Here is a 23,977-nt window from a genome sequence, read left to right as displayed (position 1 = left end):
TGCACACTTCTCCTATTCAATATCTACGTGTTGCTTAACTTTTGCAAATTATGAAACATCAATCTGATCAATTTAGTAAAAGGCACACGTCTCCCATCCAAGATCTACATGTTGCTTAACTTTTGCAAATTATGAAACATCAATCTAATCAATTTAGTAAATGGCATACGTCTCCCATACAAGATCTACATGTTGGTTAACTTCTGCGAGTTATGTTTCTGTTTATTGCTTATAGATTATATAATTTCACTGGATTTGAGAATTTCGTATTTGTTTGAAAATGAAAGAGTTTCGCAATATGCGCACGCAATAAAGAAGACAGTGTCGTTCGTTCTTTGAGTAATATACTTTGTATCATCAATATTTTTAATTATATCTCTTTTAAAAACATGATAATTGTTGTAGTCGATTTTGTTGTTGCTTTAAAATTATATTTCATATACAAATATAGCGTTAAAAAGCAGCTGTCGATGTTAATTGTTAATTGAAAGATATTATGAAATATTTATTAGTTAGATGTAAATTTTGTTTTTGTTTAGATTTTGTTATGTATAAATTTTGGTCATCGTAATATTATTGTTTCTGATCGGTTGCAATTGTTACGTCACTGATCACTAGACTATTACCAGACGGTTAATAAATCCTCGACAAACAGCAGCTCTCAGTGTCAGTGCGAGTGCCGTTGAGGCATTGTCAGCTCTTCCTAGTCTATTTAAATTTTATTATTATTATTTACATATAATTTTCAACAAAAAAATGGATACGAAAAAACTAATAGAATTAGTAAAAGCGCATCCCTGTCTCTACGATCAAAGTTTTCCCAAATTCTTCGACACCGAACACAAAGAACATCTGTGGAAACAGATTTCCCGGGAAATGGGAGATTCAGGTACTGTAGCGTCAAGTAATCCAAATCCAAAGAGATTAAACAATTTGAAATATTCAGCGAACGCGTGTAGAGCACGATGGAATAGTTTACGAGAGAACTATAGGAAATCGCTGAAACGAAGGGCCGTGCAGCCCGTCTCAACGAAACAGAAACTGTACAAATACGAAGCGCAAATAAGTTTCCTGAAGAAGTATTACCAAGACGATGCTGAATTCGTCAACGCGGCTGAAGAGAACGACGAGGATGAAGAGGTCAGCGATGACGCGAACGCTCCGGTGCTCAATGAAACGCTAGAAACGGATGCAGCTGAAGAAGATGTTAAACAAGTATCGACGACAACGATGAAATCGACAGATTTGGATGTTATAGACGCGTTCCTCGATGCCATCACTCCAACTCTAATTAATTTCACGCCGTATCATATGAATATCGCGAAAACTAAGATATTCAGCGCGGTGCAAGAGGTTGAATTGAACATGATATTGGAGAATCAAGATCACGTCGCTCCTGAAATTGAAACGAAACGTTTTTCTGTTAACACTCCGGGATCAATTGCGTGCTTCTTGTCGTTGATTCGAACAACTTTGAACAGTTTCTCACGTTTGCATCAGAACATAGCCAAAGCGAAAGTTTTCGCTATTGTTTCAGACATCGAGAAGCAACAGATGCTTGGGCCAAACGCGACAACGAGCGAAAATGGCTTTGAAACTATTAACAATAACACAAAGCTAGACGCTATTATATTTGGTTGGGCAGAGAAGTTGAAAAGAATGGAGGATGACCAGAGATTGTCTGCAGAGGAAATTGTTAATAAAGTCTTGATAAAAGGCATGTTCAACGAACTTCACAGATCTCAAGTGGACAACTTGTTTGATAACTGGTCGAGGAGGGATTCCATGGAAGCCGTGAGAATTTCCCCAAAGTTACAGACAGATGACACGAAGATATTCTAAAAAAAATAAATGTATATAAATATAAAACCATTTATTTGTAAATAATAAACATATTACGCTCATTCGAACATTTCATTCATTAACATTAACCCGATTTTTTGATCATTGAACAAATTAATACTTTTCGTATATTTTTAACTATTTCTGGTTGATGAAAAAAACTTACTATAGCTTAAATTGTATTATAACAGATGAAAGAGTTTTCGAAGAAAAAATGTTCTGAGATCGAAGACTAAATCAATTTTATTTAATATGTTGTAGTAAATATTGATAGTAGGTCATAAGTTCATTGGAAATAAGAACAAATTACAACAAAAAGTAGATTTTTTCGATTAAAAGCATTTTTTTGTTATCGATTTTGCATGCAAATTCAAATTATAGTATTTCGCAGCGAATGTTTTCTCTTCTCAATTATCCTTTCTACTTCAAGAATCTCAAGAAATAACGCCACCAGTGTTACACGTTAGAATCTACGAGTTATAAATTATTCTTTTAAATTTTCATAATTAAGACAACAAAAAACGCTATAATTTGTTTTAAATTGTTGCTATTGAATTAGTATGCAAGTTTGGAACAAATGTTGTAAAGTGTGGGGTAATTGGGTCATGTCGGCGGGAAATATCTTTTAATCGAAACTGAATGCTTAAATTGCATACAGTTTATTGATTTACAAATGTACTAGACATAAAAAATGTACATATATCTGAAATAAACTGTTTGCGACTGCTACTGTGCAGGTACAGATCCGAGTAGCAACTCGGATGCACTCGTATCCAAGCAACCATCTACTGTCATGCCAACGGGAGCATCAGCCATCTTTCCTAGCTAGACAGGTTAAGTTACCTTGGAAACGAAATTGGATCGATGTACCGAATAACGTAGTGAACAAAAGTGACTGCTTTTACTAATAACAAGTGAGCAGACATGTACTACCACCAACAATGGTCCGAGAGTGACACAGTCAAGTTGATAAAACTGTACGAGAAAGCTGAGTGCCTTTGGAATCCAAGCAATGAGAGCTACAAGAATTTTGACCATAAAGATCTGGAGATCGACTCCATGGTACAGGCCATGGAGATGCCAGGGTTGGATGAAAACGAGCTGAAGTGTAAAATCAAGATGATCCGGAGCATCTACGTTCTGGAACTGCACAAAATAGAGGCTCGTTCGAGGCACCATAAAGAACCGAAGAACGTTACTAGTAATGTGAAGTGGTTTCCGATCATCGACAAATTTTTAAGGGATGTAATTTACTCCGACGTTATATGGGAAGGTGGTGTAAGTTTGTTAATCCACGTAAATTTTGTTAGATAATATGTTTATTTATTAATAAGTGTTTCAGGGTATTCCAGCTGTATGGACTAGAGGACCGTCACCTGAAACTAATATCCACCTGTTCAAGGCTTTAGAGAATTGCTTTGATGACATGAAACGTCCTGAACGCATAAGTTGCGATGATGTAGATGTCGTGGATAAAAATCCCGAGGATTATGCCAAAGATTGGTTGTTTAAGCTGTCTCTGATGTCCGAACAGCAGAGGAATTACGCTATACTAATGATCAATGGGATATTACGAAGGGGAATGTTTGAACTCTTGCGATTTGATGAAATTGATGAAGATGATAGAATATTTCATAGGGATGAAACTGAACCCATGCATTGTTTGTTTACAGATAGATTAGTTTACAAGGCGCTGCATTATTGATTACTATGAAACCATTATGTTAGTATATTAAAAATATTATATTTATTTATTGTTTTTAGAGCTTTTGTAAGCATAATATTTACTTTTTGCGTAGTTGCATTAAACCTGTTTAAAAATACATGTTATTAACGAGAATTAATTGAAAGAAATAAATCCTTTATGTTTACCGAAATTGCTTTGTTTCCATACAATTAGTTTGTGTGTCTTTTGAAATCTTTCTGAAGTAGTCAAATGGTGAGTTCATAAAACTTGTACAGACATAACAACTATGTATGTAATATATTTAAAATACGAATAAAACCACAATTTGTGTTTATTTATTCAAATGGTCATGGTCATAAAACTCCCACAAATATAACTACTTTTTAATAGTATCAAATTGATTGAACCATACGTGAAAAACGGAATGTTTTTCCGTGGCTTCGTTTTAAAAGTTTAATTATTTATGCTGCATGTTTCCAGGTGAAAGAAAGTTGTGTTAAGGATACATTTAATGTTGGTGGAAAGAGATCGTCGGCAATACAAAATCATCTTGCAATGATCAGACTACGATTATCTTTAAGAAAAAATAGAAATAATCAGAAACTGAAGCTAAACTCCAATCAATATTTTTTATTAATAATCATTTCTTTCCATCTTGTTTATTCATTTAATTGTAAATCAATATTGAAATCCCCAAATTTCCAAAGAGCAAATGCTTACAAAAGTTGACCCCAACTGTAATCAAATTCATATCAATCGTTAAGCGAGTCATTTTTCATTTACAATTCATTTTGCTCGTTAAGCGAAGTTTCACTGTACTTAAAATTTAAACTGTTTATTATTATTTTAATGTGTATTTTCTTCTTAGTTAGTTTATTGTAATGACATAAAAAATATCTTCATAGAAATATTCAGGATGTTTAAAAGGTAATAAAAATATTCATATGTATCATAATTCCACTAAGGACTTTTTGTAAGAAATGTTGCATACTTCCTAAAAGTAGGAAACATTGATAATAAAGTGATAGCAATGAGGATAGGGGACGGAGAGCGCCTGTGCGTAAAGATACGACCGCTCGATAAATTCAAAATATACGTTTAGCACAAACTCAGTTCCACTGGGATTTCAATATCGACGAGTTTAGAAATAGAACCGACCAATTTTTGTTGTTGATACCGTTGAAAACGTACAGATTTTCCCGTGGCATTCAAATCGAATCGCACAATAGCAAAAATGCTGTCGAAAGCGGTGAAACCGTCGGTCATCAAGAACATCATCAACAAGGGTAAATTTTTGGCATCAATCACACCTCGCCCCCATCTTAACATCCAAAAGATGTATTGATTTTACGCACGCCCATTACAAAAAAAAAATACAATAAACTAGCAACAACATTCTTGTTTTCAATTAAAAGTATATGCACGAATTACTTAACACGTAAATATTTGCTTGCACGATTTCATATTAATGCTGCTAGATTACTTTCATTTATCTCGTTGTTTGTACTCCCTATTTATAAATTGTAATAAATTCGAGCGACAGAGCAAAAAAATAATCTTGAGGTCAAGAAGAGCCAACGGGATTTGATGTTAACTTGTTTTCTGTTTTGTTTTCTATTATTTTTTTTCGGTAAAGTAGTAATAATAACCTGTGTATAAATACGTAACCTACTTCCGTGGAACAAGATTGTTATGAATAATTAATAAATTGTTAAGTCAAGGTTTTCTGATGGAGATCTCAACTACTTCAATTGATATAGTATGCAATAAAGCAACGATTGATATGACATTGACTTGAAAAAAGTAATAAGCACTCGAAATATTATCTAAATCTTTGTTTACATTCCTACTTGGGCCAAATACAATATTTACGTTGTATTTTTGTTGTTGCCATGGATTCATCGTGGAAACGTTGCAAAATTTGGCCTTGGATTTCCTCAACCATGCTTAAAGTATTCAAATTTGTTAAGAAACTATGATTTTCTGTTTAATATTTATGTGTGAAAAGACTTTGTTTGGTAAAATTTGTTGCAAAAAGACAAAATTAAGAAATTGTTATATTTAGGTGCTGTAAGGACTGTGACCAGTTTGGTGCCAGGAGAACCTAATGGACCCAGCGTGAAAACCGAGATTCCCGGACCCAGGTCGAAGGAACTCATCAAAGAGCTGAGCGCTATTCAGGTCAGCAAATGGATAATAATCTTTCAAGCGAATTCAATTGGTTTCATTGAATTAGTGATAAATTACGAAATGGCCATTTAAATTACATAACAAACAAGTCTTATCAAGCCTTGTTAACATAATCTGCTCGGAAATTTTATTTTCGTCGAGTCAATAAAGGATATAAAAAAATGTTTATCTCTATGATGACAAGTTAATTTGGGTTTCATTATATATATATTTTTTTATCATGTTAATAGCAATCCAACGCCGTTCAATTCTTCGCCGATTATGAAAAGTCTTTGGGAAATTACATCGTCGATGCTGATGGCAATGTTATGCTGGATGCGTACACCCAAATCTCATCCATGCCTTTGGGTTACAACCACCCAAATCTTCTGAAGGTTTTCAATAACGACAAGAATATGGTAATGATAATGCATGGTTAATAGAAATGGGTTGTGAAATATGTTTTTTTCTTTGTAGCGCACTTTGATTAATCGCCCAGCGCTTGGCGTATTCCCAGGAGAAGATTGGCCCAAGAAATTGAAGGACGTTTTACTTGCCGTTTCTCCAAACTTACCGAACGTCACCACGATGATGTGTGGATCTTGTTCCAACGAGAACGCCTACAAGAACTTGTTCATTGCTTACCGCCGCAACGAACGTGGAGAAAACGTTAGCTTCACCGAAGAGGAAAACGCCTCGTGCATGATCAATCAAGCTCCAGGTGCACCAAAGTTGTCCATTCTCTCCTTCCACGGCGCCTTCCATGGTAGAACTTTGGGAGTGTTAGCCACCACCCACTCGAAAGCCATCCATAAGCTCGACATTCCCAGTTTCGACTGGCCCATCGCCCATTTCCCGCAGTACAAGTATCCTCTGGCGGACAACGTTAGAGAGAACGCTGAAGAGGATAAGAAATGTTTAGCCGAAGTCGAAGATCTGATCGTAACTTACAAGAAGAAGGGAATCCCAGTCGCTGGTATCGTCATCGAACCCATCCAATCCGAAGGTGGCGACAACGAAGCCTCTCCTGAGTTCTTCCAACAACTACAAAGAATCGCCAAGAAGCACGGAGCCGGTCTTCTGATCGATGAAGTTCAAACAGGCGGTGGACCCACCGGAAAGATGTGGTGCCACGAGCACTTCAATCTGGAAACTCCTCCAGATATCGTCACCTTCAGCAAGAAGATGCAAATCGGTGGATACTTCCACAACCTGGAAATGCAACCGGCGACTCCGTACAGGATCTTCAATACTTGGATGGGAGATCCAGGAAAGATGTTGATCGTTGAGGAGATCCTCAAAGTCGTCAAGCAGCAAAACCTCTTGGACGTTGTAAACAAGACCGGATTGAAGTTGAAGAGTGGTTTGGAGCAGCTCCAGAATGAATTCCCCGCTCTTCTTAACTCCGTCAGAGGACGCGGTACATTCTTGGCCATGAACGCGGCCAACACAAAGCTCAGAGATGATCTTGTGAACAGGATGAAGCAGAAGGGTATCCAAAGCGGCGGATGCGGAGAAATCTCTATTCGTTTGAGGCCAGCCCTCATCTTCCAAGAGCATCATGCCGACATCTTCTTGGACACCTTCAGACAAGTCTTGAAAGAAACAAAGTAAATTAATCAAGCAAAATAATGCGATTTAATTTAGAAAACACTGTCTTCCAAACGTCTTCCATAAAGAGCAAAAAAAATAATTACATGTGAAAATTGTATTTTATTAAATGTGTTTTAAACATTTAAATTTATTAATTATGTAATGCTTATGTAACGCCATTAAAATCAACAATTGATTGAAACATGAGTCTTATTAAGTTCCTAGCAATGAAAATAATTAAAAGTGTTCGTGATAAATTCTTCATACTTTATATTATCTAATCTCATTTGATTTCCTTAAACTGCAATGCATGACCCTAAATGATTCGTTTTTCAATCAGAAAAAAAAAGGTAGTTTTTGCACCAATAAATCGATTAGGATTAAATTGTGGAGGTCAACAAACTCGGTACATATCTTATCTCTCGCAATAAATACAACACATATGCATATTCCTAGCAGACTTGCAAGTAAGTGAATCGAGTGCGCAGTGAGAAAATGAGCCGTCTCTTCATATGCAAGAATATCGTGTTGGAGCATACCTTGTTGAATGGAGCTGTCCTCGTCGATCCGGATGGTAAAGTGGAAAAGGTCATCGAAGCTGATGAAATATGTTTTGTGAAGAATACCAGGGTATTTATACTAACACGATACGAAGGTCATCATATTCATAACTTTTCAATTCATAGAAAATACTTCTTGGAAATGATTTCCTGATGGCCGGTATTGTTGATAGCCATGTACACATCAACGAGCCCGGAAGAACCGAATGGGAAGGTTTCGAATCTGCTACCAAAGCCGCTGCAGCAGGCGGCATCACCACCATTTGCGATATGCCTCTGTAAATAAACAGAAATAAGTATTGAAGAGTTGACATTCTTAAACTTAAATATGCAAAGTTGCAATTTTTAACATGTAATATTTTCAGAAATTCCATTCCGCCTACTACGAATGTTGAAAATTTATTGGTGAAAGCACACGCAGCCAGAGACATAATACACGTTGATGTGGCTTTCTGGGGAGGCGTTGTACCAGATAATACAGTAAAATAATTAATAAATAAATTTTGGTTTATCTATAGAAAATGCAATTTTTAAATTCCTTTTAAGGATGCATTTTACGGATTGATTAAAGCGGGAGTTGTCGGTTTCAAATGTTTCATGTGTCCATCTGGCGTCAAAGAGTTCGAGTGCCTCAATGAAAGCCAACTCGATTTGGCTATGAAGAAGTTAAAAGGTAGCAACGCGCCATTAGCTGTGAGTCTTCAAAAAAAAAAACTAACTGCCTTTTCTTTAAAATATAAATTATCATCTAATTGCAGATACACGCCGAATTAGCTATATGCGAGCCATGCACAGGTAATAGAAAAAATTCATTAAAAGTGGATTTTGATGAAACGTCTTTCGTTAGGTAATCCGCAAAAGTACGAGACTTTCCTGAAATCGAGACCGGAGGAAATGGAAATTGAAGCTGTTAAAAAAATAATCGAAATCGGCTTGAAATACGACAAGTTATTAATAGAAATTATAATGGAAAATCTTAATGTTATTATGAATACTATTTTAGGATTATGTTGCATATTGTTCATGTGTCGAGTGCTAAAACTGCCAAGTTAATCAAAGATGCTCGTTTGAAGGGATTGAGGATAACATCGGAAACGTGCCACCATTATTTAACATTATGTTCGCAGGAGATTCCTGATAGAGCTACGCAATATAAATGTTGTCCACCGATTCGGAATAGAGAAAACAGAGTAACATAATTGCTAAAGGCTTTGCATATGAAACTGTTTCCTTTTCAAATTTAAGGAAGATCTGTGGTTAGCCTTTAAGGAAAAGCAAATAGATATGGTGGTATCGGATCATTCCCCGTCAACTCCTGATTTGAAGCTGCTGTCTCCAGATGACGAAAACTTCGGGGATTATATGAAGGCGTGGGGCGGAATTGCTTCGCTCCAATTTGGTTTGGAAGTGAAATAGTTTCTATCTGAAATTATATCTTTTGTGTTTAAGGTCTATCGTTGTTTTGGACTGGCGCGAAGCAACGGGGATTCACCTTTTTCCATATCAACAAGTATATGTCCCGCGCTACGAGCGTGCTGGTTGGGTTGCATGGGTCTAAAGGCAGGATACAAGAAAACTACGACGCGGATTTCGTCGTCTGGGATCCGCATGCTATTTGCACCATAAATGAATCCGATATCTATCATAAAAATAAGGTTGTTAGTTTTATAAGGTTACATGAGGAAACGTGTAAATTATTAATGATGTTACAGGCAAATCCGTACATGGGTAGAGAAGTCTTAGGGAAAGTCCTGAAAACGTATGTGCGTGGGGACTTGGTCTACGATTCGGAATCCAAGAGCAAATTCATGAAGTCGCCCAAAGGAAAGCTTTTGCTTGACATAGACCTATGATTTAAATATAAATATATATACGTATTCAGTTTCTTTTTTTTTGGTCCTTTAGAGATTTTTATTTTCGGTGTCGTTATACCTACTCCTCCTTCGCCTCCCACTGCCCTCGTCTGTTCTCCGACCAACGGCTCCGAACATGACAAATATATGAGTCATCATGACGTAATTGCGGCCCCGACGTTACGTCAGCGTCTCTACATGTGGTTCGATTTGCGTCATCGGAGGTCACCCCTCGTAACCTTTCGTGGGGCGCGCTCCCAGAACTCCGCGCTTTCTTCCTGCAACAAGCGACAACAACAACAACAACAAAAATACGGGAAATATGTTTCAAATTTTACAAAAATTCCATGGAAGCTCTCTCCATAGCTCTAAGAGTGTCTCGGTTTAAAATTAATTCAAGGACTTCGGTTGAGCACGCGGAGAGCGCTGCCTGTTTTTTTTTTTACTCCTGGCAATGTTTACCTATGGCAATTATCGCAATTAGCTGAACTGCCGTTTCGTTTAGCTCCTATCGGCTGGAAAATGTGAACAATCTTCGATTTCCCAACGACCGACAAGCATAGGTCAAGGTGCAAGGATTTGAATCCTATTGGGACGGTGGCGGGGCACGAGATGGAAGGCGGGAAAAACGCACGGGAACGTTCACACAAACGTACGACGCTACAACGGCCGCAGCTCCTTTCGAATCACGGTAGAAACGGAGGAGTAAATCCATCTAAAAATAATTCAATTTACATCGCACAACTGTTCAATTGCAGCGTTTAATATTACATAAAAAGCGATTAAAATTTAATATTTGAAAGCAGAAATATTTTTACTGAAAAAAAAAAGTTAAAAGAAATTTACTTTACATAATTTGATACTTATATTAATGTTTGCAATTAGCACTCGCGAAATGATATTTTCATTTCGCGAAATCCACTTTAAAATTAATAATGCTGTTGTATTGACTCCTAATTTTATGAAATACCGAGAAATACAAATTATCCTTAGATCTAACCAGTCGATACTGCATCGCAATTGGAAATGAGTTAATTACAAAGCTATTTCCATTTAAGTGGTTTCTGTAATTAACTTCATGGAAATGTACGACGATATTGAATATTAACAAAGCGCCATTCTCTTATCATTTGCTTCCGTTGCGAATATGAAATAAGCTGTGAATGATCATAATATTGCCAACAATTTGCTTTTGGAATGTACGTTTCAAATACAACACATTCTATAAATTACTGTAACCAACATATTTTTATATATGACATTAAGTTTAGTTTTTTTTTTAACTTTTGTTATGATTAATTATATAAGTTTTAATTATTTTATTTATGTTTAACTGTTTAAATAAATATTATGATATTGTGTGGATTTAATCAGTTGAAAATTGATTAATTTGTCTAATAAATAACTTACTGAAATATCATCTATCGCCTTGAACGTTCACCCCGCGCGCGCGCTGACATTAATTTACTTCTTTCAGTGGCTGCAGGGGAATCTGAAAATAAAATCGGCTATTTTTATTGACACGGTACACGGATAATCTATTGAAAATAAGTTTTGTGTCATTTTGCGAGCGGAGCGGGCCATGTTTATCATTTCTTCGTTGGAATGTTTGGTTGGAAATGATCCAACATTTCGAAAGCGAACGCTTTCGTTTTGCAAATGCATTGAGAAAACGAAAAGGAAAACTATTCGTTCCGGAATTTCCAGAACATGTTTTCAACGTATAGACAAGTCTTATGAATTGAGAAGAAATTAAATGTTTTATAATCTAATTAGAACATTCAATTGATAAATCGTAAAATTGGAATTTTTCTAATCATTTTGTTGCTTTCCAAAAAAAATGTTAGTTTTAAGACGTAATAATTTCTAAAAAATCTTTTTGAAATTAAACATGCGAATTATGAAAATTGAAATTTATAAAATAAGGCCAACTTTTTTTTAGACGATAGAAAATAATTTCTAATGTTGTTAATAAAATAATAAAAATGTACGTATTTATCAATTTTCATGCTGAAAATGTGTGTTTTTAAACAGGTAAATTATGAACGCTGAAAGTTATAAAATGTAGAAGGTGATAACTTTTTTGAATGATACAAAAGAAATTTTATTGCTGTTGTTAAAATTCAGAAAAGAAGTTCATAATAAGGTGCAATAAGCTTCAATTGTGTGGAGAAATAGGGCCATAATAAAAGAAACTAAGTAAAAGCTGATGGCTGTGGTATTTGCAATGAAGGGAAAGTATTTAGTAGTGGAACAGGTGCGGGATTGCGGGACAGATACGTCCTTGCTCCTTCTTTTTTTTGTCTTTGATATTTTGGCGGGTAGAAGAGAAGCAGACAGGAAAATGCAGGCAAGTAGAGGAGAAGAGAAGGTTGAGAGGATCCGCTGTAGAGTGGACAGCATGCGTAGTGTGTTGTGAACGATTGTTATCGAAGCGCGCGTAGAGGAGTCGGGGCGGCCATTGCTGTGACGCGCACACTTTGTTAGTTGCTCCGTGATCCAGTGACGAACCGCCCAGAAAATTTGACGTGGCTACTACGTATAGCCCTCTTACCCAGTCCGGTTGCAGCAAGCTGGTGACGAGGAATACACGTAACTTGGTAAGTGTTCAGCCGAAGAATAATAACAATCTGTCATGGACCACACCAGACACCACACACACATCCACCACTCGTTCACACATACATCCAAACACACATACCAAACTAAACGACCACCTCCGATCCTCTTCACCATCATCGCCGCTTCCTGGCGGCCGTCTTCTTCGACGGCGAGATGCTCTTATCCTCCGGGCCGCATACTCGACGGACATGTCTCGCCTACCACTCGCAACTCTACAAAAGGTATATTTTGGAATATGGCGTCACATTATATATACACACACACATAACACGAATACAATACACTTACTTACAAAATGCATGAAGCGTCTTCCACCCTTCTCTCTTTCGCTTTACATTTAGAAACTGGGCTTTTCGATATTGCAACGGACTCCGAACGCAGCCCCCCATCAATTTTGTTGGTTAGGTCCACTGTCAGGCAACAACAACAACAACCGAAGAACTGTTACAAGAAAACAAAACAAAATTAGTTACATAATAACAAACAAATTCCATAGGAACGGCTGCAGCGATTTGTTTACCGTCAAAATGTAAACAATAGAAATACACACATACTTATATAAATAAGTGTATGCATATATACATAACTTAGCGAATTAACGTTTCTTACATAAAACGCCTCCAGCAGTAAATCAGGCAGTAAAAGAGATTAACCATATTCTTCTTATCATGATACTTATGAAATAATAGATAATATACAATGTTTTTTGGCTCTTATTCTACAGCAAGGTGCTTATTGCGTTTTAAATATGCTTCTAAATTAGCTTTAACTTCAGTCTAAAGTTGAGATTACTTATCGAGGTATGCAACCAAACGTACATCTGCGTTCAAATTTCAAAATATTACCACATCTTAATTAATTAATGATTCCTTAGTTATATAATTGTGCTTATGATTAAGTACAATATTCTTCCATAATAATTATAATTAAAATAATTATTTTTTGTTTACTTGATAAATTTAAAGAAAATAATTATAAAGAAAAAACTACCTTTTTTTATCATAGTTAATGATTGCACATTAACAATTTTGTCGAAGCTGAAAATCATAATAATAGGTATTCAGTTATATAAAATGAATACAGTTTTATATTAGAATACTTGTAAAAAGTATAAGATCTATTTGGCACGTTTATGCTCAGAATACTAATGGTAATTCAAATGTTTTTTTTATACTCTATATTTGGTAAAAATTCTTTCGAATGGTGAAGATAATTGTAACTTGCACTAAATTATGAAATAATGAAACGTGCTTATATCTTTAACTAAACATTTATTTGTAAGTTACTACAATAATTGTATTAAACTGGCGTTAATTTGTTATATAATGCAAGAATTTAAAATCCTAAATTTTATTTTATAAATAAGAACGAGTTTGAAACTGATGTGTTTTTAATTACATAAATACTAGCTAATTTAAATTATTTGCCATTTTAATGATACCAATTTTCTATAATTTCTATACTATATATGTTTAATTGCATTACATAAGATATAAACAATGTTACATAAAGAGAAAAAAACAACTATAATCAGTTAAATATTTAAATTATTGAAATAATCTGTTTAAAAATGAATTCACATGACGTCAATGCATTTTGCTATATTATCAAGTATTTCTCTGCATAAACTATGATACTTAATCATTTCGTCGCTGAATATATTACAAGTATTCCCCGACTTACGAACTAGTTCCGTTCCAAAGGGTTGTTCGTAAGTCGGGGGAATTTTAAAAATTTCAAAATATATTTATCTTACCACGCTTTATCATGGTTTTTACTTTTTATATATGTTAAATTCCGTATTACTGAGTGCAAAAATTTGAAAAAATAGATTAAAATAAACAAAATACTTACTTACAAATACTTTTCAATGTAGACATCACAATTATTTAATAAAAAACGACAAAAGATAGAACAAAACAGATAGTAGATCTTCCAAAAATATTATATTTTATTAAAGAAATTATCAATTGTTTGGACAGTTAATTTTTATTTAATACTATAATTTCCTTGTAACAAGAAAATTTGTTTGTAAGTTTGGGAGTTCGTAACTCGAGAGATACCTGTATAAATAAATTATTGTACAATTTGAGACGAAAGTTTTAAAAAATATTTTTAATTATATATAAAATTAAATACTTTTACTTCTTAAATTTAATTTTACGGTAGAGAATAATTTAAGACTTAAAGCTAAAAAATATAAATATACTATGCTTTCAACTGAAATAAGTCAACCATATGTGAAAGGAAAATATGATCTGTTTGATGATGTGCTTAACACATTTACATTAACGAAGTGATACAATATCTCTACAAAATGTTTTTTTTTATACAAATTATAAAGAATTAATATATTTATGTTTCAATTAAAAACTATGGTTGTTGGCCGAAAGTTACGTTAGGTGCATTAGAATTTGGATAGAACTACTGTAATGTGGATCTTGTGTCATTAAAAATCCATTACTTTGTCATTATCGCTTGAAGCATCCGCTTTGAGAGAGCTTCGAAGATATCAAAATGCAAGATTTAATGTACCGCAATAATTGTCGTGTTTAAACTTAATATGTTAAACATTAGATATTAAAGCGCACAAACGAAACAGTACATTTGCAATGAATTTTAATGTTAAATTAATGTTAACATTTTAGTTACTTATTTGTTAACAGTGTAATTATATTTTCTTAAATGTTAAGTTGGAATTGAACATTTACAAAGATCACAATAATTTGTTAAAACTTAAATATTAAACATTATATTTGCATATAACTTAAATTAATGTTAAATACATTTGGAATTATCAACAAATGATATAAATGTTATTAGATTCTTTCTAATGATATTTGTTGTTGTTTCTTTGTAGGTGGGTGTTCAGTTAGGAGATGGATGGAATGGTGGACGAAAACGGGACAGTTGATCCTCTAGCCCCATCGCCACCGCCGGTGGCAATCTCTTCGGTAGGAGTTGTAACTCAGCAACAATTGGTCGCATCTACTAACATAGTGCACCTAACTTTGCCAGCATCTAACAACCATGCCCAGACGCAGGTAGGGTTACCCACCTGTTCGAGGGCATAACTCCAAAAGAAATTCGAACCAAATGAAATAATGTTTAAATAATTACCAATGATGTTTAAAATGAATTTCCAGGTGCAATCCGTTATACAGCCCAACCAGCAATCGGTGATACAAACAGCAGCGAATATACAACCAGTGTTAGGAAAAGGAAACGTGATACTCGTCAGCAAACCCAACTCTGTCATCCAAACGCCTCAAGGAAGTTTGCACGCGTTACAGGTAATTAATGTAATTTCTTTTTTCTTTCTCTATTGAGTGTTAATTATAATTTGTGAGCGCTGTTTCATTAAAGAAAAGTAGTTCTTGCTGAATTGCCTACCGAAAACATTCTTGGTTCCACATTGTTTCTGGAGAGGATAAGAGGATTCAGCGATCTTCTGCTACCTAGATAAGCTCGTTAACTAATTGCACTTTAATTTACATCTTATAAAATCATTCAAACGAATTCCATTGATATCAATATTATTATCCTAAAGGTGGTCGAGACGACGGCGAGTGATGACAGTTATTCGGATGATGAGTCGCCGAAGAAGCGGAGGGATCTGCTGACGAGAAGACCTTCTTATAGGAAAATACTCAACGATCTTGGAGGGGGTGAGATAGCTGGTATGTTATTTACTGCATGCTCTTTCGGTGGCTTTGTTTGATTGATACCAGAGTTAGATCCAGATTTACTCTTTTTTTTTTGAACCAGAAAAAAAAAAATAGTCCTCATTAGATCTGTTCCAAGGTAGTGTACTCAGTTATCAATTTATCTCTCTTTCTCATCTTCTTTTATTTTTCACTCGCTTATGGGTTTTCTTCTGCATGTTCGAATATAAGAGTTTTCTTTTTTGCATGAAAACAAAATTACACAACACACACACAAATACACTTTAATTAAATGATTTTAAGGAACGTGAATTTACGAGATTCGCTGTGGTATGGGATTTGTCAATAGGAGAGCGCATATAAGGAATTTCGGAAATTTTGATTTAAATTTTAAAAAAATAATCGAGTTTTCTACTATTCTTTTTTTTTTCTCTGTAATTATTATTTTTTTGGCTTTTTTGGCGGGTTTAGAGAGTGGCGCAGTTGGATATAATGCAGATTGTGGTGTTCACAGAACCTAAAGTCGAGCAGACTTCCTCCGAGGCGGACAGTGAGTTATCGTCTCACTCTATCCCATACCACACAGGTCAGTTTCGCTTACAATTATTTGTCTTTTCTTAATGCATTTGTTCTTACTCAGTAGTTTAGAACCTATACTCGTAGAGTTTAGTGTTTTTGAATGATGTACTTTTTTATTTATTTATATTGTTGTGCACTAACAGCTAGTCTTCTGATTCGCCTTCAATGGGTTTTAGTCAATTGTACAACTAAGTATTATTTATGAATACAATTCAAAACATTTACAAAGGATGTATTTTGACAATTCAAGTTTTTTGAAAGATTGAGGAAAATAATTGAAAGAAACTAATAATTGTATCGAAAATGTTAGTAAATTAACAAATGCTACGAAATCCACGAGTCTCAAGAAAAACTAATTGAATAGAATTAAAATTATTTGAAAATTGTGGAAAATATTTGAAAGAAAAGACAAAAATTTATACAGTAAATTATTTTTGATACTAATAACAATATTATAATTGCAGCGAATATGGTAGTAAATTAAACAAATGCAGAAAACCAGAAATGCACGGGTCTCAAGAAAAACTAATTGAATATAATAATTTTTTTTTGAAAGTTTGAGGAAAATAATTGAAAGAAAAGAGAAAAATATGTAAAGTAAATACTAATAACAATATTATAATTGCACCGAAAATGTTAGTAAATTAACAAAAGCTACGAAATCCACGAGTCTCAAGCAAAACTAATCCACCACTAATCAAGCAAAATCGTGTCACGAATTAACATCAACCTTTTTTCAGTCAGTCTATCTTCTATCACTTAAGTCTCGATTAATCTTGCAGGTAGCTTGCGGGTTGTGTTTACTTTTTGGGGTGGTTGCAGAAAAAAATGCGTAATTAACATACCAGAAACGTCGTATAAAAAAAATGATTAAAGCAGCTCTGATATGAAAATATCAAGCTTGTCTTCGGATTATATCAATGATCTTTCGATTGTTCCAGTGATACCTGCAGGCGCCATACAGATTTCGAGCGGCGAAGGCGGCCAAAGCATACACACACTCTCGATGACGAATTCCGGGACCGCGGGGGCTGCGATAGTGCAGTACGCCCAAGGCCAGGAATTCTTTGTCCCAGGTAAATTGCAGCAATTGAATCGCAGGTGGCTGGTTTCCAAGGAAACCAATAACATTTGTTCGTGTCAAGAGTTGTTGACTTAAGATATGTATTTTTTTTTTCGGTGTCTATGTGTGAGCGACGTTGTGTAACTATAGCGAAAGTTGGTGTTTAATTCGCTTCGTATGGTTCCAGTGATGGCGCAGAGCGGGAACATAACTTCCGGCGGCGGCGAAGATCAAGCTCGGAAACGGGAGATGAGACTACTGAAGAATAGAGAGGCCGCAAGGGAATGTCGAAGGAAGAAGAAGGAGTACATTAAGTGCTTGGAGAACAGGGTGGCCGTGCTCGAAAACCAGAACAAAGCCCTGATAGACGAGCTGAAATCGCTGAAGGAGCTCTACTGCAAACAGAAGACGGAATGAGACTTGTGTGAAAGCGATGAAGAAGTGCCGTCGTTGGTTTGTTTTTTTTCTCTGTTTATTGAAAGTCGCGGTGCCGGAGATATCGGACTACTCCTTATCGTTGGGTATCATCTTATGTAGAACTAGGTAAATCTCAAGTTGTCTATTATTACGAATAACGTTACATGCAAACATTGCATTTCGTTTGCTCCTTTTCTTTTACACTTCTTGTTTTTATTTTATATAAATATTTAGTTCTGGTGCTACTTGCAAAAACTTCCTCACCTGTCCGAGGTTGTTTGAGGAAGAGGAAAATGCGCGAGTTTCTTTTAAATTGACGATTTCATTCGTTGGGCAGAAATGTTTCGCATTTCAATTTTACACACAAAAACACTTAAACGAATTGTATAATATGTATAAAGAAAAGTAATTTTTACGAAATCTGTAAAAAGAGAGAAAGGCTTGTGAAGAAGTTGTTAAAACGGGACGGCGAGAATAATAATAATAATAATTGTACGAAGAACGCAAAAGCATGTGTATTTTAAACCGCAAATCCGAGGAGCCGATTTAATAACGTGTATATATATTTATCTAACATATGTGTATTTACATTTATTTTTTATTGTGTCTAGTTGTTTTGTAGAGCCGGTCGTTAGGAGTATTTATTATATAATTACACACAGAATTACACACTGGTTCGGACCTGAAAGAGAGTGCCTTGAAATATTTATTATAAGATGAAAATATAATTGTGAAAAAAGAAGAAATTGACTAGATAAATCGTTTTCCAAGACGAAACCAAGTTTCTTAACTCTACTTATTACGTGCCATATTAACACACATGAAAATAGTGAACCGATTCGAAAGAAGCCTAAACAACATTGTATTTAAAAAAAAAATAAGAGAAGAATAAGAAAGCAACACTCGAATTAAATATATAAAATATAAATATTGTATTGTATAGAAATTTATGTTTTTTTTTAATGTTTGTGGAAATGATGGAATCTAAGTCAATAATTATCGTTAATTAACATTCTTTTATTTGAATTTGTATATAGTTTGTATATGTAAGTTGTATTTTTACATATCAGAGATAATTTATCTATAAAGCAAATGAAAAAAAGAAATAAATAAATATATATATATTATATAAATTGAGAAAAGGGAATTGCATTTCCCGCGAAAAAAAAAAACAAAACAAAATGAGAGGAAAACTCGATTCGTTTTATTTTTTACGTTTTAATTATTTAATAAGAATTGCATTAATTTACAGTTAAGGTTATTATTTTTTTTTTGAAAGAAGAAGAAGAAAAAACAAAGCTAATCGATTTTCTCTTTCATTTTTTTACGCGCCTTACGTTATTATTTTGTTTTTGTACATACCTATTATTATTATGTTTATGGAAAGTATATTTGTTGTCGTATCTCTATATATTTTGTTTCCACTCTTATTAAAAACGAGAAAGAAAAATATAATAATATAATTATTAATAACAAAAAAAAATAAATAATATGTCTATTTTGTATCGTGTCACGCTAGCGAAATTTGTATATAAAATTTAAAAGATTGATGAAAAAAAGTAAATAAATTATATATATTATATGATAATTGAGAGAGTAAATATATTATATATTATAAATATGATTGAGTTTTCTTTTATTTTTGTTGTTATCATAAATTTTGTCTTACCTTCTTTTTTGTTCGTCGATTTGTTTGTATCGTTTTGCACTTGTAACTCTCGATGCTCGAGGCACGTAAACTGGGATTAATAACGATGGGATCAGTTCAAACTGTTGTGTTATTACATAACTTCGTATGGTCGAACTTGCTGGAATTGAGGTAATGTTATCTCCTCTCTATATTGCGGTATTAAGTATAAATATTGAAGCCGGAGATTTTGCAAGTTTCGGAAAAGTGTCGAAGTTGGATTGTTCTTGCTTCTAAGCGAATTTAGGAATTGGAAAGGATTTTCAAAGTTTTAATCATAGCTTTAAATATAAGTATTTTTATAAATTAAATAGACTAAAAAAAAAGAAAACTGGAAAACTAGTAGACTAAAAGTCAAATTTAGAAACAAAATTCAATCTGAATATAATAAAGACAAATAATCATAGAAGAATGATGCATTTGACAATAACAAATGTCAGATTTAAATATTATACTTTGAATTTTGTTTCTTAAAGTAAACCCTTTCTGGTACAATTAAATTTTGTCAAAACTGTCGATTTTTTTGGTTTAATTTAGTTTAAAAGTTTGTAATTCTTTACGAAATTGTGTAATACAATCAAATTTTTCTATTTTTGTTTAGTATTTGAAAAAAACATGTGGTTCCACTGCGGAATCACCGGGAAACAAAAAGCTTGGAAATAATATTAAATATATGCAATTTCCAATAAATTTGGTTTATAGATTATTACATTTAAGGATCAAGTTGACAATGAAAACATGAAATTTGGATCTAACCGTCAAATTTAAAATACAAATTCAATATTTCAAATAATCATAGAAGAATGATGCATTTGACAATAACAAATGTCAGATTTAAATATTATTCTTTGAATCTGTTTCTTAAGGTAAACCCTTTTTGGTACAACTTAATTTTGTCTAAACTGTCGATTTTATGGTAAAATTAGGTTAGAAATTTGTAATTCTTTACGAAATTATGTAATACAATAAAAAATTTCTATTTTTGTTTAGTATTTGAAAAAAGTATGTGGTTCCACTGCGGAATCACTGGGAAACAAAAAGCTTGAAAATAATTACTGTTTATTTGATCTCGTGGTGGAAACACTTACCTTTCCAAAAAATTTGGATTAGAGATTTAAGGATCAAGTTGACTATGGAAACTAGGAGAATGAATCAATATTTGTAACAAAAAACTACCGGATTAATGATTATTTCCTTTGAAATATTTGTATTTTCAAAAATGTTGATTTTAGATAAAACCTAGCAGAACTAACTTCAAATTTAAAAACAAAATTCAATCTGTACAAACTAGCAGAAGGAAACGTCTAATTTATACCTAAAATTCAATGCTTTGTATTGTAGTAGAAAACAAACATAGAGAAATAATACATCTTGTAACAAAAAAAATATCGGATTAGTGATTATTTCCTTTGAAATTTCTGTTCTTCTAAAAAATGTTCTTGACAGATGAACTAAATGTCAAATTTAAAAATAAACTTCAATAATTATGACAATATATGTCAGATTTTTCTTTGAAATGTCTTTAATTTTTGTTACTTTATACTTTAGAATCTAAATTTACATTAAACATTAGTTTCTGAATTTTCTACAAGAATTAACTATGGAAATATGAAAACTAGCAGAATTAATTTTGATCTGATCGTATAATTTGAAAGCAAATTTCAATGCTTTGTATTGTACTAGAAAACAAACATAGAGAAATAATACATCTTGTAACAAACAAAAATATCGGATTAGTGATTATTTCCTTTGGAATTTCTGTTCTTCTAAAAATGTTCTTGGCAGATGAAATCTGGCAGAACTAAATGTCAAATTTACAAACAAACTTCAATAATTATGACAATATATGTTAGATTTTTTTCTGAAATGTCGTTAATTTTTGTTACTTTAGAATTTAAATTTACATTAAACATTAGTTTCTGAACTTTCTATAAGAATTAACTATGGAAATATGAAAACTAGCAGAATTAATTTTGATCTGAACGTATAATTTGAAAACAAAATTCAATGCTTTGTATTGTACTAGAAAACAAACATAGAGAAATAATACATCTTGTAACAAACAAAAATATCGGATTAGTGATTATTTCCTTTGGAATTTCTGTTCTTCTAAAAATGTTCTTGGCAGATGAAATCTGGCAGAACTAAATGTCAAATTTAAAAACAAGATTCAATGAATCAAAGAATCATAGAAACATGTTTAAGAAATATAGTTTTTCTTCAAATTACTTCGATTACTTTACAGTATATTATCTCATGAGTAAAAATCAATAACTATATTTAATCTGAAAGAAACATGTAAGGATTAAATAAAGGATTACAAAGGATTTTGTGATTAAGGAATCAATAAAAACACAAGTAATTTATTGTTTTTTTTCTTTCACTTTATTGGTTTATTAAAATTAGTTAGTGTCGCTCTCGGAATCTTATTCACTTGTTTTTTTTTTATACATAAATCGTGTCCAAGAACTTAAGAAAATAAATCAACAATATATATATTATTTTTTTTCCCTTATTTTTTTTCCTTAAAAACTACAGAAATGATTTCCTCTTTTATTTTTATTTACTTTTTTTTACTTCTCATTGAATATATTTCTTTCTCTCAATTTGCCATTTAATTAATGTATTTATTAATATATCATTATATTATCATTATCGTTATTATTATAATTATTATGTTTTTTATATCATTATCATTATTATATATACAATAAGTTAACTACGTTTCCTTTGAAGATGACATCCATAGAGTTTTTGGGTTAAAATGCGTGTGTGTTCTGTTATATATATATAATTCTTGTATATGTGAGAAAAACTGTTTTATTTTTTTAAACATACGGAGAAAAAATTACGTTCACATTGTTTATTTCTCGAAAATCATAAGGAAAGTAATACAATTTGTTTTACAAATTATGAGATAAGTAGTGTGATTTTTGAGATAGAGAAAGAGACGGGGTTTTCTCGTCTAGATTACCGTTAATCCTAATTAGATTAAGAAGTAGTACAAACAATAATAGCCACATCCACAATATACGTAATTGCTGTTAATAAATATCATATTCATATCATGTTTTTTTTTATAATCCATTTTTTTTTACCTAACAGAGAGTGTGAATCATTTGTGTGAATTATTTGATGTGAATAAATTTTTAGATTATTATTTATTATTAGTATTTAGTAGTATTACGACTTTCATTCTTTCCTTCGCTTCTTTTTTTTACACAGCATTCGAGAATACCTTGTCGACATTTTCATAAAGGATACAACGAAAAATGTACAATAAACAGAAACGTAGAATCATCAGCAAACGACTAAATATACTTTCTTCCTCTTCGTCTTCTTCATCTTCATCCTCATCGTTTCACTTGGGGGTAACGAAACCGAAACACGTGGAGGAGAGAGAGCAATGATAACAGAGATTATTACAATGGGACTGGTTGTAAATAAATCGTACAGTAGGGGAGTTGTGTTCAGTTGAGTTGACTAACAGTAAGAGTTCAACAGAAGGATGGTTAGTAAAGCGAATACATTTACAGTCGAACCCATGCGTTGGTTCCCTCCGTGCTGCATCGCCTCCGGGTGCTCTCCTATAACATTTGCAACTTTTTTATTTGAACAAAAATTAAATTCATCTCACAGCAGGAGCAACAGCAATATTTCATTCGTGGATTCATTTAGGAATTTGATCATTACAATCAATCATCTTAATGATTAAATTCCTATATGATCATCTTCAATGATTGATCTATGAGAACATGTAAATGTGTGGTTGTGTAGTTTATAGTAAATAATAAAAACAAAATTGGAACACAAAAGTGGAAATGCGTGCGTGCTCGTAAATATATTTTCGTGACTGGGACAAATCAGTGAAATAAAAGCGCAATTTCCTATTGCAGAAGGCAAAGGGTGGAAAAATATGAAGAAACAACGTAAAATAATAATAGAAAACGGAGATGTAAGCTATCAGAATTCGACAATAAAATTAAAATAAACAAACACGAATAGCAGAAGGAAAATCAATAGAGTTGTTTCAGTAATAACCAGTTATTGTTTTTCTGCTACGCTTCTATTTTCCTTCAAGTTTGTTTTTTCATTTATTGCCTCCATTCTGTATTAATCAATATGTTTCAGCCTTGGATATTTTATTTATTCACATATTTTTACTTAACTTTATTAATACAATTTAAACTTTGGAATGATTTGGAAATAAGTATAATAATGAATATTGTTGTTTGGAACT

At 33.0% G+C, this 23,977-nt stretch overlaps 6 protein-coding genes and 1 long non-coding RNA gene across 25 annotated transcripts in view; 5 read left to right on the top strand and 2 right to left on the bottom strand.

Moving 5' to 3' along the window:
• The first annotated feature begins 565 nt into the window (after positions 1 to 565).
• On the top strand, positions 566 to 1,923 carry LOC108563043. The gene is made up of 2 exons (XM_017921587.1): positions 566 to 889; positions 947 to 1,923. The coding sequence occupies exons 1-2, from the start codon at positions 757 to 759 to the stop codon at positions 1,840 to 1,842; spliced, it is 1,029 nt and encodes a 342-aa protein (XP_017777076.1). The 5' UTR covers positions 566 to 756; the 3' UTR covers positions 1,843 to 1,923.
• A 490-nt stretch (positions 1,924 to 2,413) lies between these two features.
• Positions 2,414 to 3,873, top strand: LOC108563048. Its single transcript, XM_017921602.1, has 2 exons — positions 2,414 to 3,120; positions 3,185 to 3,873. Exons 1-2 carry the CDS (start codon positions 2,767 to 2,769, stop codon positions 3,545 to 3,547), a joined length of 717 nt encoding a protein of 238 aa, XP_017777091.1. The 5' UTR covers positions 2,414 to 2,766; the 3' UTR covers positions 3,548 to 3,873.
• A 755-nt stretch (positions 3,874 to 4,628) lies between these two features.
• On the top strand, positions 4,629 to 7,376 carry LOC108563044 (4-aminobutyrate aminotransferase, mitochondrial). The gene is made up of 4 exons (XM_017921588.1): positions 4,629 to 4,815; positions 5,595 to 5,710; positions 5,950 to 6,117; positions 6,176 to 7,376. The coding sequence occupies exons 1-4, from the start codon at positions 4,764 to 4,766 to the stop codon at positions 7,310 to 7,312; spliced, it is 1,473 nt and encodes a 490-aa protein (XP_017777077.1). The 5' UTR covers positions 4,629 to 4,763; the 3' UTR covers positions 7,313 to 7,376.
• A 224-nt stretch (positions 7,377 to 7,600) lies between these two features.
• On the top strand, positions 7,601 to 9,728 carry LOC108563045 (allantoinase). The gene is made up of 10 exons (XM_017921589.1): positions 7,601 to 7,921; positions 7,978 to 8,129; positions 8,217 to 8,331; positions 8,398 to 8,544; positions 8,610 to 8,646; positions 8,699 to 8,798; positions 8,855 to 9,041; positions 9,097 to 9,250; positions 9,301 to 9,506; positions 9,564 to 9,728. Exons 1-10 carry the CDS (start codon positions 7,787 to 7,789, stop codon positions 9,702 to 9,704), a joined length of 1,374 nt encoding a protein of 457 aa, XP_017777078.1. The 5' UTR covers positions 7,601 to 7,786; the 3' UTR covers positions 9,705 to 9,728.
• Positions 8,052 to 13,108, bottom strand: LOC108563049. 6 transcript variants are annotated; one of them, XR_001891077.1, is made up of 7 exons: positions 12,406 to 12,493; positions 11,115 to 11,196; positions 10,167 to 10,419; positions 9,788 to 9,982; positions 9,562 to 9,698; positions 9,344 to 9,490; positions 9,201 to 9,274 (listed from the first exon to the last, which is right to left on the bottom strand). It is a non-coding gene; the product is annotated as an uncharacterized LOC108563049 (long non-coding RNA). The 6 variants fall into 6 exon arrangements; XR_001891076.1 differs by lacking the exons at positions 9,201 to 9,274; positions 9,344 to 9,490; positions 9,562 to 9,698 and adding exons at positions 12,615 to 12,767; positions 12,936 to 13,108 and having other exon boundaries at positions 9,736 to 9,982; positions 12,406 to 12,538; XR_001891075.1 differs by lacking the exons at positions 9,201 to 9,274; positions 9,344 to 9,490; positions 9,562 to 9,698 and adding exons at positions 12,619 to 12,767; positions 12,936 to 13,108 and having other exon boundaries at positions 9,736 to 9,982; positions 12,406 to 12,538.
• On the top strand, positions 11,859 to 18,722 carry LOC108563046 (cyclic AMP-responsive element-binding protein 1). 11 transcript variants are annotated; one of them, XM_017921591.1, is made up of 7 exons: positions 11,859 to 12,304; positions 15,187 to 15,370; positions 15,473 to 15,628; positions 15,877 to 16,006; positions 16,506 to 16,577; positions 17,512 to 17,646; positions 17,821 to 18,722. In XM_017921591.1, exons 2-7 carry the CDS (start codon positions 15,206 to 15,208, stop codon positions 18,048 to 18,050), a joined length of 888 nt encoding a protein of 295 aa, XP_017777080.1. In that variant the 5' UTR covers positions 11,859 to 12,304; positions 15,187 to 15,205; the 3' UTR covers positions 18,051 to 18,722. The 11 variants fall into 11 exon arrangements, with proteins under 11 accessions (XP_017777080.1, XP_017777089.1, XP_017777087.1 ...); XM_017921600.1 differs by lacking the exon at positions 11,859 to 12,304 and adding an exon at positions 12,470 to 12,547 and having other exon boundaries at positions 15,187 to 15,280; positions 15,473 to 15,619; XM_017921598.1 differs by lacking the exon at positions 11,859 to 12,304 and adding an exon at positions 12,470 to 12,547 and having other exon boundaries at positions 15,187 to 15,280.
• A 3,756-nt stretch (positions 18,723 to 22,478) lies between these two features.
• The window catches only part of LOC108563051 (T-lymphocyte activation antigen CD86-like), a 270,481-nt gene continuing 268,982 nt past the window's right edge, over positions 22,479 to 23,977 (bottom strand). Inside the window, exon 6 of one of the 4 annotated variants that reach the window (XM_017921604.1) lies at positions 22,479 to 23,339. In XM_017921604.1, coding sequence (XP_017777093.1) covers positions 23,221 to 23,339 — 119 coding nt within the window. In that variant the 3' untranslated portion in view covers positions 22,479 to 23,220. The remainder of the gene's footprint in view (positions 23,340 to 23,977) is intronic. The other 3 variants (XM_017921603.1, XM_017921606.1, XM_017921605.1) reach the window with 3 other exon arrangements.

The sequence above is a fragment of the Nicrophorus vespilloides genome, unplaced genomic scaffold (assembly GCF_001412225.1).
Source record: "Nicrophorus vespilloides isolate i.1.1-1 unplaced genomic scaffold, Nicve_v1.0, whole genome shotgun sequence".
In the NCBI taxonomy this organism is placed as follows: domain Eukaryota; kingdom Metazoa; phylum Arthropoda; class Insecta; order Coleoptera; family Silphidae; genus Nicrophorus; species Nicrophorus vespilloides.
The sequence above is the reverse complement of the archived record's forward strand: the minus strand, read 5'-3'. Positions and strand labels throughout refer to the sequence as shown.

Coding starts and splice junctions, on each gene's coding strand:
- LOC108563045 (XM_017921589.1), top strand. CDS start 7,787: ATGAGCCGTCTCTTCATATGCAAGAATATCGTGTTGGAGCATACCTTG. Junction 8,332..8,397: donor GCGTTGTACCAGATAATACA/GTAAAATAATTA, acceptor ATTCCTTTTAAG/GATGCATTTTACGGATTGAT. Junction 8,545..8,609: donor GTAGCAACGCGCCATTAGCT/GTGAGTCTTCAA, acceptor ATCTAATTGCAG/ATACACGCCGAATTAGCTAT.
- LOC108563048 (XM_017921602.1), top strand. CDS start 2,767: ATGTACTACCACCAACAATGGTCCGAGAGTGACACAGTCAAGTTGATA. Junction 3,121..3,184: donor ACGTTATATGGGAAGGTGGT/GTAAGTTTGTTA, acceptor TAAGTGTTTCAG/GGTATTCCAGCTGTATGGAC.
- LOC108563044 (XM_017921588.1), top strand. CDS start 4,764: ATGCTGTCGAAAGCGGTGAAACCGTCGGTCATCAAGAACATCATCAAC. Junction 4,816..5,594: donor CAAGAACATCATCAACAAGG/GTAAATTTTTGG, acceptor TGTTATATTTAG/GTGCTGTAAGGACTGTGACC. Junction 6,118..6,175: donor TCAATAACGACAAGAATATG/GTAATGATAATG, acceptor TTTTCTTTGTAG/CGCACTTTGATTAATCGCCC.
- LOC108563046 (XM_017921591.1), top strand. CDS start 15,206: ATGGATGGAATGGTGGACGAAAACGGGACAGTTGATCCTCTAGCCCCA. Junction 15,371..15,472: donor ACAACCATGCCCAGACGCAG/GTAGGGTTACCC, acceptor ATGAATTTCCAG/GTGCAATCCGTTATACAGCC. Junction 16,578..17,511: donor CTCTATCCCATACCACACAG/GTCAGTTTCGCT, acceptor CGATTGTTCCAG/TGATACCTGCAGGCGCCATA.
- LOC108563043 (XM_017921587.1), top strand. CDS start 757: ATGGATACGAAAAAACTAATAGAATTAGTAAAAGCGCATCCCTGTCTC. Junction 890..946: donor CCGGGAAATGGGAGATTCAG/GTACTGTAGCGT, acceptor TGAAATATTCAG/CGAACGCGTGTAGAGCACGA.